The sequence below is a fragment of the Sander vitreus genome, chromosome 1, assembly GCF_031162955.1.
Source record: "Sander vitreus isolate 19-12246 chromosome 1, sanVit1, whole genome shotgun sequence".
NCBI classification, from domain to species: Eukaryota; Metazoa; Chordata; class Actinopteri; order Perciformes; family Percidae; genus Sander; species Sander vitreus.
The window spans coordinates 25,912,967-25,925,211 of record NC_135855.1 but is presented as its reverse complement, the minus strand read 5'-3'; the positions used below and the strand labels follow the sequence as shown (position 1 = coordinate 25,925,211).

Here is a 12,245-nt window from a genome sequence, read left to right as displayed (position 1 = left end):
ACCCACCCCTACCAACCCACCCTACCATCCGCCCACCTCTCCCACCCCCGTCCCCATTTACCCGCACATTGCTGGTCCTCATTCACCACAGATCTCTCTCACACACACACACACACACACACACACACACACACACACACACACACACACAAAAAAAATAAGTAAATTAAAATAATAAAAGGGGGTTCTAAAGACATGCTCTAGAGGGCATTATAAATTGATATCTGACGGCGGAAATATTACCTGCTCTGAAACAGATCACATCTTGTGCCAAAGTTACCATGGCGATGCACTGTAATGTACAAATGTGTAAAAGAACAAAATCCTAGTTTTAAGCCCTCAGTTATCTTTGTAATTGACTAGGTCCCTACACAGGACATATCCCTTGTCTTTCTAGAGTGTGCCAGTTCACTCATTCTTAGTCTTTATTTTCTTTCTTTTTCTAGAAGAAACAAAGTAGACAAAGCTCTGATGCAATTCACCCCCAGGCATGTTGGGGTACATGTGGTTTCAGATGAGAGCCACTCATTGAAATGCAATTACCCAATACCTATCTACCCATTCACTGGGAATTGCAGAAGAGTGGTTGAGGCAGAGATACTATAGAACCTATTCTGACAGCAGAGAAGAATGGTATCTCTGACCAGTGCACTCCACCTGGACAAAAATGGCTTTATTGGGTATATTTGTGTGCAAAAGGTCTGCATCTTGCAAAATACAAAGAGACAGTGAGAGTCAGAGAACGCTGGAAATTGAGCTAGTTATGTTTCTTTCGTGGCTATTAAAGTATGTACTGTTGTACTTTGAAATCTTCATTGGAGCCTCAAGAAACCCCACTTATTATTTTCTTCCTCCCAGTTTATATCAGTCAGTGGTTCTGTCTTCACAAGCTCCTCATCCTCACACCACTTCCGAAACTGTAAAGCACTAGCCCTAGCATGCTGATAGGTTTCAAATGCAGATCTATTTACATGTTTGTTTGCCAAGTAAGCCACTTTGTCTGTAATCTTTGTGCTTGCATTTGGCAACAAACAGTCTCACAGTCTATTTCAATAAAATTGAGTGAATACATAAATAAACTGACTTCACAAAAGTCCAAAATAAAATGGGAGACATTCACTGTTTGTTTTACTGCCCAATTTATAACTCTATGGCGGTTAGTACATTTGTTTTGAGGTTCCGAGATAAAAAGCTGCGATTTTGAAAATGTATCTCTGGTTTTCTTTGATAGGACATCTGTTTATATGACTGTGTGAGAGAGGGTTTGTTTTTACACATGCATCACACAACTCTAACTGAATGTTTCTGCTTGACTATTCTTTGCAGTATCAGGGGACCACAGGTAGTAGCCAGGGAGGATCCTGTAATTCTCTGAAGACGCCTCCTTCTCCGTAGACTTGAGCAACACTTCAGATAAGAGCACTGATCAGCCTGAAGCTTAATAGAGCATTGGCTGTATACCTTTGGACTGTAGTGTTGCTGAGTGCTGCGCACATATGTTCCTAAAAGAAGAATGCAGACATTGATAAACTAATGTGGAAAAGAGAGACACAAACTGTCTTGAGCTCTGCTCAGTTGGATCAGTTGCATGTTGAATGACCGCACAGATGGATGTTTTCTTTTCTATGATGTTCCATAAGAAAAACAACAGGCATAATGCAGACATTTTAAGTCTGTGCTATTCCTGGGTTTATACAGTAGTAATTGTTTCTTACTTAGTCTTGTTACTTGTTTCAATGAGGTGAGTCTGTATTTGCACAATGTACTAACAACCAGTTGAACTGCCATACTGTTTTTTAATTTGGTGGTAAATTGGTGCATGAGGTCATGGTTTGGTGGGATATCTTCTCCTAGTTTGTTTTTCGTTTCTATTTTTGGGAATACGATGTGTTGTTCTGTCAGTTGATGTACAGTGACGGTTGATTTTCTAGGCAAAATATCTGTAAGAAAAATACGTTACATGTTATCAATAAATATTATTCCATAAAAAAAAAAAAACATTGTTGATCTCAGCATTACAATATAATTGTGCAAAAATGTTTTCCTCATTTTAGGAATATAAGAAAAAACAAGATGGACAACTAGAAAACATGTGAAACAATAAAATAATGAAAATTAAAATGTAAAAAAGAGTTTGAATGATATTGTTTAAGTTGTGACTTCTTTTGTAGCATGTCAATTGAATTTCTCTTTAAGATGAGTGTTATTAGAAGTGCAATCCATAGAAAGACAGCCACATGGAGTTCTGAAACAGGCGAGAAAGGCTGTTTGTGTACGCAGATTATCAATGCCTGCAATCACAGCATTGAACCTTAGCCAAATTGGCTTGTATGGTCTACAGTACAACACAAATATTGCTGAGCTGCAACTGCCTCGTGTCTCTAGTAATGCTGCTAATGTCGAGATTGGACCCGCACTGTTAATGCACCTCTAAATGCTTCTGTTAATCCTGTGTATTGTATACAACAACAACCAGGGAGACACATAAATAAAACAGGAGAGTCTTATGAAGAAATACAAAGATATTATGGAATTTAATTGCCTTCCTGATTAAATTATGCAGAATTCCAAGAGGAACGCTAATAAGACTTTTTTTCAAAACCAGCGAAAAAGATAAGAGAAATTAAAATAGATTTGGAGAACTAAAGTTAGGTCAACTTCCAATAATGTGATTAACTATTAACTGCATAATTACATCTGAAATAGAGGTAACAGTATATCACACTTTGGGCTGCATGCTAGGAAGGCCTCTTCTGCTTCTTCTATTACATTTTAGCGAGGTTTTGAGTGTCTTGTTATCCACAGTTATAATGTTTAGCATTTATCACTGTTGTGTTATGATGCTATAATAATGCTGGTGTCTAATACTTTTGTGAAATGGAGACTGTAAACACATACAATATTCAAACTGGCTGATTTGGTATGAATGATACAGTAACATTGTAAGAATCCATATTTCATATAACATATTTATTTCTTTATGCAGCTGGCTTAAGATTTACTAAAAAGCAGTCAAAAATATATATATTTTTTTATCACAGTGCCTGGCCCAAATCTTTTTACTTAATCACAACTGTATTGCTGCTAAGTAATTAACTTAGAGAGACAAAGATGAAATGAGGGAACAGAAAGAGGATAAAGAACAAAAAGATAAAAGAGGGAACTTGGAGAGACTGAGACAATGTCTCATCCTGACAAAGAACTGTCTTTTCTATTTTCTAGTGTCTTGCAGTTATGTTGGTGTTGTGTGAGTGTGATGAATATAAACAAGGGCCTAGTGTCTGCATCTTACTAGCACCACATTGTCCTAAAGTTTTTCTACCACGCACACTACAAACTGCCTGAGGACACCTAAGCGCAAAAAAGTCTAGTACAGAAAAATAGCAAAATAAACGTAATCCTAGCATAATCCATCTCTAACACTGAAAATATACATAAACTGTTGAATAACTAAATAATATTTGACGATATATAATATGTGATAACAACATAAACAATAAATACAAATATGTGCTTACAGTAAGTGACGATGTAGAATGTTAGAAAAGATTTCTACTTGTTTTGTCTTGTATTATGGCAGGATTTGACATACTTCAAAGCTTAGTAGCTTTGAATTATTTGGCAAGGCAATTAAGCTTTTTCAAAACTTTTTTTAATCCAGAACAGGTTCATTATGAATATTGTTCCATAATCCCAATGCAGGGTACAAATGTGTTTTCTGGTCTGTGTGATTTTAAATAATGCCATATGTTTCTATTTTATTTTCCATCTCTGTCCTTTGGGTAAGGATGGTGATGGCAGGACTCTGACCTCCTGGCATCTAACATCTGTATGGTCTCTGTGAGTTCAAAGAGTAAGTAGCCCAGCAGTGTGAAAAATAATGAAACCGTTTAGTGCGTGCACTCTCACATGGTGCTTAGCCAAGACATGGCTGGACGGATTGATATTTTAGGTGAATAGATACGAACATCTACGACATGAATGCTATATATATACATAGTATGTTTAGAAATACTGTATATTGTGTGGTCTTTATTTAAATGCATGCACAATTTCAACAAAGATCTGACATTAAGAGAAAACGTGTATTCAATATCCTGAGAAAGGAGAAAATGAACAGCAGCTGTAGGCTTTCTATAGGAGCTGCAAATAATTGTTGTTCTTGCATTTTCTCCCCATTTTAAATATGTACTGTACCGTAATAGCACCACGCATCTAAATGTTAGATAGTTTGACACCTAACATTTAGATACTTGCTGGAAACGTACAGTATATTTCCTTAGCAGCTCACTGTAGAGAGATCTCTGTATGAAGATTATTGTTATTTTTTCTTGACTAGTGATGCACCCTGTTGGTCATACTGTGTATAACAGCACAGTTTATGACCTAACACATATTATCAAATATAAGGTAATAAATAGAAGGTAATCAATGTGCTTAACCAGTTAAACCAGTCAAGTAAGTTGACTGCAGTTGTACAGTAACCCTCCAGAAGAGATGCTATATAATACATGATTGATTCATGTTTTAAAGAATCAAAATGAAACAAACAAATTAATAAGCTGTATTTCTTTCATTGTGATTGATATTGACTTTAACAGTTTAGTTTAATTCTCCTTATTTTATTTCTGATTTCTGGAGGGCCCACGGTAAAATATGTAGAAAAAATACCATTTTAGTACTTTTAGAGTTCAAATTAAGTTTACCTAAGACATTACAGCAAAAGAGCATATCCTAAGTGACTTCTGTGTGTCAGGACTGTTTGTTTTAATCTTATGCAAGTCAAACCACTGACTCTAATACCAAATCAATAAATGAAATACCAAACCCCAAGCTCTTATGGGTGTGACTGCTCAGTCAGCTGCTGCTTTTTCCAGTTTCATTGTGCTTTGCTTATCATTATGAAGTGTCTCCTCTGTAATTAACGTCAATCAAAATGGGGTTACTATGGTCCAATGCGCTGCTGTGACCTCTGTGGCTCCACCTAAACAAATGTTGACCAAAACTGTTGGTTTTGAGCTAAATATACGGGTATCATCGCCTCTTCCACTTTGTTTTTTGCACTAACTGGTCAAAATGAATTCACGAATGTAGTTGGTGTGGAGTGAAAATATATACAAACAAACAATTACTATTTATAGAAACAAAGAAACAAACTATTCCAAATACGAGCTTTGGCCTCATGTGGATAACAGCACTGACAATGAGCATGCCTCTTGCCACAAAATGAAAGGGGACCCAAAAGCCACTTTCAGGAGGTTATTTACTTGGAAGTCACTCAAATGTCAGGACAGCTGTTGAAGCTTTGGTGTACAAAGGATCTAAGTGCAACAAGAAAGGGGAGTAGTCTGCGACACTCTGTCTTTCTGTTGAAGAACTCTCACTGTCTCTCATTCCACCAGCTAGCACTCTTCTTTGTACCACTGAATGAGGATCTACTAGTGTTGCTTTATAAGACGAAGAAGTTTGTTGCCATGGTGTCAAATGCCAGCCACATGTTGGAGGCTGCCTTGGAGCAAATGGATGACATTATTGCTGGTAAGAATTTCTGTTTCATTATCAGGTCTTCAATAGACTGCCCAGTTTGTAATTGCAGGCCTTCATAAAACCGGTGCTATCCACCTGATTTTCACATACACATACAGTGGGGAGAAGAAGTATTTGATACACTGCCGATTTTGCAGGTTTTCCTACTTACAAAGCATGTACAGGTCTGTAATTTTTATCATAGGTACACTTCAACTGTGAGAGACGGAATCTAAAACAAAAATCCAGAAAATCATATTGTATGATTTTTAAGTAATTAATTTGCATTTTATTGCATGACATAAGAATTTGATACATCAGAAAAGCAGAACTTAATATTTGGCACAGAAACCTTTGTTTGCAATTACAGAGATCATACATTTCCTGTAGTTCTTGACCAGGTTTGCACACACTGCAGCAGGGATTTTGGCCCACTCCTCCATACAGACCTTCTCCAGATCCTTCAGGTTTCGGCGCGGTCGCTGGGCAATACGGACTTTCAGCTCCCTCCAAAGATTTTCTATTGGGTTCAGGTCTGGAGACTGGCTAGGCCACTCCAGGACCTTGAGATGCTTCTTACGGAGCCACTCCTTAGTTGCCCTGGCTGTGTGTTTCGGGTCGTTGTCATGCTGGAAGACCCAGCCACGACCCATCTTCAATGCTCATACTGAGGGAAGGAGGTTGTTGGCCAAGATCTCGCGATACATGGCCCCATCCATCCTCCCCTCAATATGGTGCAGTCGTCCTGTCCCCTTTGCAGAAAAGCATCCCCAAAGAATGATGTTTCCACCTCCATGCTTCACGGTTGGGATGGTGTTCTTGGGGTTGTACTCATCCTTCTTCTTCCTCCAAACACGGCGAGTGGAGTTTAGACCAAAAAGCTCTATTTTTGTCTCATCAGACCACATGACCTTCTCCCATTCCTCCTCTGGATCATCCAGATGGTCATTGGCAAACTTCAGACGGGCCTGGACATGCGCTGGCTTGAGCAGGGGGAATTTGCGTGCGCTGCAGGATTTTAATCCATGACGGCGTAGTGTGTTACTAATGGTTTTCTTTGAGACTGTGGTCCCAGCTCTCTTCAGGTCATTGACCAGGTCCTGCCGTGTAGTTCTGGGCTGATCCCTCACCTTCCTCATGATCATTGATGCCCCACGAGGTGAGCTCTTGCATAGAGCCCCAGACCGAGGGAGATTGACCGTCATCTTGAACTTCCATTTTCTAATAATCTAACAGTTGTTGCCTTCTCACCAAGCTGCTTGCCTATTGTCCTGTAGCCCATCCCAGCCTTGTGCATGTCTACAATTTTATCTCTGATGTCCTTACACAGCTCTCTGGTCTTGGCCATTGTGGAAAGGTTGGAGTCTGCTTGACTGAGTGTGTGGACAGGTGTCTTTTATACAGATAACAAGTTTAAACAGTTGCAGTTAATACAGGTAATGAGTGAAGAACAGGAGGGCTTCTTAAAGAAAAACTAACAGGTCTGTGTGAGCTGGAATTCTTACTGGTTGGTAGGTGATCAAATACTTATCATGCAATAAAATGCAAATTAATTATTTAAAAATGATACAATGTGATTTTCTGGATTTTTGTTGTAGATTCCGTCTCTCACAGTTGAAGAGTACCTATGATAAAAATTACAGACCTCTACATGCTTTGTAAGTAGGAAAATCCTGCAAAATTGGCAGTGTATCAAGTACTTGTTCTCCCCACTGTATAGTACATAGAAAAAAAGGATTTTTAAATTGTGACGGATAAGTTACAAACAAGAGCTAGAAAAGAAAACAGTAAAACATTTGTTGAGGATGAGATACACGTTTTTAGCAGTGTTGAGGTTTGATTGAAATATAAATGAGCAGGTTTTTGATTAGATGAGTACCTTTTTGTAATCTTTCTTCTCAATATTCTTCAATCAGGCAAACACTTTTGTACTTTTATTGCTTCTCCTTGAGCTTCTAAACCTCACTGTGCACTAATTGCATGAACTCAGAGTTACTTTGCAGTGTCTTCCCTTCTATATTTTCTAGCAGGGGTGATACATTTTAGTCAGAGCTGTTTGTCACAACCTCAGCAGTCTGTTGGTGTTTTTGCACAGGGTCAGAAGACAATGTTCTATTAATAGAGGGGACTGTCCCACCATTAGCACACTCTAATGACTCTAACCCTTACTACACCACAGATGACAACTAATAATCACACACTGTCATTGAAAATACATACGTTACAAAACTATGCATATGTCCACATTGTGTCCTGACTGTATTACTGTACCTTTAATTCAAGTTCAGATGGCATAAATGATAAGTACTTTCTGCAACTTAGACATGATGATTACAGTATCAGTCTCTAATTTGTCTCTAAAACCTCTAATTTGTGGAGTTCGGAACCCACAGTGTACAGCCATTTGATGCTGTTGCTTTACATCCACTGGAGCAACATTGGAGCACAATAGCACCCTCAAGAGGCCATTTCAGGAACTATTCTTATTGTTCTGCAGCCTGCTAGTCACCTATTGAACAGTTGTATACTCTGATGCCCAAGAAATTAAGATGCTGTGATCAGATTTTTTCAGTTACTTCTCTGTTGATTTCCTGTTGTTCTTTCCTCTAGGCAAAATGGGTGAAGGGCTGTTCAGTGCTCTTATGCGGTCCGGTGGCCAGGATTGCCAGGCCTCAGAGGATACCTCGCAGTTGACCCTTGCCGCACTCGTGGACCCCGCCCTCAAGACTCTGCAGCTGACTGAGGCCCTCAGGGCAGTGCTGGAGGGGCAAGGGAGTGATGAAGAACAGGACTCTCTCAGGAAACATGTCTCCACTAATACAGCACATGTAATATTAAAATGGCTGAAGAGAGATGAGGTAAGTGCTTTGTCACTTACATCTGTAGGCCCTAACAACTCAAACAGGGATGGATGACAGACCAGAACAGCATTATATAACACCCATTATGCAAATACAATACCCAATCTAAAATATCCAAAATCCAATTTATGAAAAAGGGTTATGTTAGAATTGTGCAAAGGCATATACTATGCATTCTATAGATTATACTGGTCCATGAGTCCCTGGGTTTTATTAGTTGTGTGATATGGTGGTCTTTGATCTGGCCTTCAAAGTCTGGAGGGCTTTTTCCTGTCTGCTAAGAAGTAGTGAGCTGGAAGCTGGATCTATTGCAAACTGCTCTGGTAATGAGATCCAGAGCTCCTGTTTAAAGTACAAACAGTTGCTCCCCCTTTTCACTCCCTTATTTCCTTCATTCTCGTGCCTCTGCATTACTCTTGTCCTCCTTTTTCTCCAAGTATTTGTTTGTCTGGTCCAAGTTAGCCACCACCAGTATTTTCCCTCTTCTACTCTACTTCAATTTTAATATTGTCAACTTTACACACCGGTTCCCCTTCAGTCTCCTGCACTGCCTCCTCCTCCCCTTCTGTGTCGTCTTTACTGACTTCTTGCTCTGCACCACATCTGACAAGCATGTGCTTCAGAAAGTTTCCTCTCCCGTGTGCCCCTTTAGGAAGCCCCGCAAAATGATCTTGACCGAGGGGTACCGCAGACGGAGCGAGACAGGGCTAGAGACAGACAGAGAAAGGTACGGGAGAAAGAAAGGGAGGACAGAAAAAGATGAGATGAGATATCATTCAGTGCAGCTGAATTGCAGAAGCATTTTAAGAGTGCTTGAGAGGGAAAGCAGGAGAAAGCAAAAGGGGGAGTAAGAAAGAAAAAAGTGAAGAGAAGAAAGAAAGGGAGTACAGCCAACTGGCATAGTTTGAGTTATTCGCCTCAGCTCTAAAAGTCTCAGGCTGACTTCAAACCACACGGACCAAGGTCCTCTCTGCTCTCTCTACGACTGCAGTAATGGAGGGTCTGTGAGAGAAGGAGAGTTGGATTCAGAGAGATCGAGTGCATCACAGTTAAGAGCCATTGTTTTTATTTTAGTGTGGATTTTGGTTCTGTTCATCCTCCTTTCAGCTTTATAGCACTGACTTAATTATCTTAGTATCTAGCATTAAGAGCCAAACCTACAGTACAATGGGCCTGCAGAATGGAGTATGATATTGACTTCTACAGACATTTTGCCTGGCTTAGGAAGGTAAGACATTCTACACTTGCGTGTCTGCTCTTCATGCTTTCATACGGCACCAAAAGTCTTGCATAAAGGATCTTGGTTGTTTATTTTGCTCTTGCATTGTTGTTGCTTTTACAACGCAATTATGGTTGCCATGGAAGATTATTTGGGAGCAAGAGTTGTGGAGTGTTTTGATTGGGAGTTGAAGTGGTGTGCTGCAAATAATGCAACACATGCACTCTGATATACAAGCTTCTTGTGGACTGGAAAAAGTAATCAATACCAATACTGGCTACTATGTGATTACAGAAATGCCACACGTCTTGTTTTAGGGTAGATAGTAAATGGATCACCACATAGGTGAATTGTTGAATGCACAACAAGTATGCCAAACTGGTCACAAGCTTGAAGTGTTTGAGGTGAAAGATAAATGGATATGCATGTCAGCTGAGATCTTTGGACAGCACATACCATCTTGCTACCATTAAGAAGGCATTAGTCCTTCTCACTGCCTCCAGTAGGTTATAATTATTACTGAATGTTAAATCCATAGAGGAAGCATTTTCATGCATGCACTTGTCAATTATTATTATGTACAACTTTGAGCCTCAGGTTCATGATGTAGTGAGGAAATGCTAGCTATACCTAATAACCTACACAGGCAAAATAGTTGATTTTTCCCTATACCAGAGATATGACTACTCTTCATGACGTTGTTTGGAATCTTTTAAAATTGTAAATAAGTAAGAATAGTAAGTATAATGTATTTATAAAACACGGTTCAAGTCAATATACAAGGTGCTTTAGAAAAATCATGGATATTAAAATATGAAAAGAATTAAGAGGAAAAATAAAAACACCTGTACTATGAAATGCAATGCAATATGATAGCCCTGTAATTACTTCACAAAGGAAGGCTGGAATATAATTTTTAATTGAATTACAATATGGATTTTTGGTATTATTATTATTGTTATTATTATTATTGTTATTATTATTGTTATTATGGTGTGTAAGTATAACTTTTGAAGATCAGTGCTGCTTGTTAGACCTCACTGGAAATTATTTGCATTACTGTATTAGTACAGTAGAGCAAAGCACTTGCATTACCTAGGTTTTTCGGAAATAAAAGGAAGTTTGGATATATGTCTGTAGTTAGGTGGAGGATCTAGGATTGGATTATTTTTTAAAGTTGGCTGAAAAACACTTTCAAAATTATAGCTGCTCCGCAGCGATTGGTCAGGGCCAAGCATTTTAAACTCTCAGGGAAGGTGTCCAAAGCAGAATGGCTAATTTTGTATAAGATGTGTCATTGTGACCGTTGAGCTTTAAACTTCGGGTCCAAAGGGAAACATTGATCTCAGTGAGATATTATCCAGGTAATGACTCCTCTAGCTATTTGGGCTATATTTTATTGAGTCAGCCTGGGTTGACTCAATAACAGTTGCAAGATGATCATACACATATCTCAACCCAGTCTCATGGCAGTTCGTGAAATGGTCACGTTATTTAATCTATTGATTCGTGTTCACAGAGACGTTTTTCTAATTTTTTTTCGTGGTGGCCAGCACGAAAATGTAAAGTAATGTATTTCAATGGGAAGCATATTTCGTGATCACACGAACTGCCGTGAGACTGTGCTGTGTATTTTGCATTGACTGCAATGCGTAGATGAGGACAAATTTTTTTCCATGAACATCAAATATTTAGTTTGGAAGAAATTGCAGGATGTGTTTATACTACTGTATGCAGTAAAATGTTTTAAAGCACTGTGGGCTCAGTTTATGATGAATCAAAAATCGGAATACTATTTTTGTCGATATCAGTCTGGAGATGGAGTTGCCCGAATGTGATGTCAATTGAAACAAACATGTGGGAGGAGATAGGTTTAAGAAGAGAGTGATGGACTTCAAAATGGCTACAAGGTAACAGCAGCTCATAGTTTCTGCTCTATTGGGGCTACAGTTTGGCATAAGTTGCGACGTAGCATGTACGGCTGATTTGTTATGCATTTTTGAAGTTTAGAAATTTAGATGGCTGTTGTAGCGCCACCATCAGGACAATTAGCACACAAATCGCACTGATTGAGTTCAGCATAGGACTGGACTGGAGTTTGGTGAGTTTTCGTGCATGGGAACATGGATTTCTTAGGAAGAATAATAATAATAATAATGCCATGTACTGTATATAGCATGTGCGGGACGCAAATGCTGGACGCAAATGCTGGACGCAAATTCTACACACATGCTATACATAGTGTCCACACAGCTTTGCTGCTCGGTCCCTAAATATAATACAGGCAAATACAGTAGGGTCCATGCAGCTTCGCTGCTCGGCCCCTAAATATAATACAGGCAAATGCAAAAGGGTCCACACAGCTTTGCTGCTCGGCCCCTTATAATTAAGCACACGGCAAGAACTACCGAGGCTGGCCCCAATCCACTTAAAGTTATCCCTGGACTATTATTTCTAAATACTGAACTGAAACTAACTAATGACTATGTGGAGGAGTGACTGTGCGGGACGCAAACGCTATTGATCACCAAAAGTTACATAAAATAATATCTGTAATAACACTTAAATTAGGCATACTGTACATTCAAATATACTGCTTAAACACATGTATTCAGTGTTTTTAAAGTCTGACTCAAACA

General features: G+C 39.0%; 1 protein-coding gene across 1 annotated transcript in view; it reads left to right on the top strand.

The window, feature by feature from the left end:
* The first annotated feature begins 9,088 nt into the window (after positions 1 to 9,088).
* ppfibp2a (PPFIA binding protein 2a) overlaps positions 9,089 to 12,245 on the top strand; it is a 17,939-nt gene continuing 14,782 nt past the window's right edge. Inside the window, exon 1 of the mRNA XM_078250243.1 lies at positions 9,089 to 9,615. Within this exon, the coding sequence (XP_078106369.1) occupies positions 9,568 to 9,615 (48 nt within the window). The 5' untranslated portion in view covers positions 9,089 to 9,567. The remainder of the gene's footprint in view (positions 9,616 to 12,245) is intronic.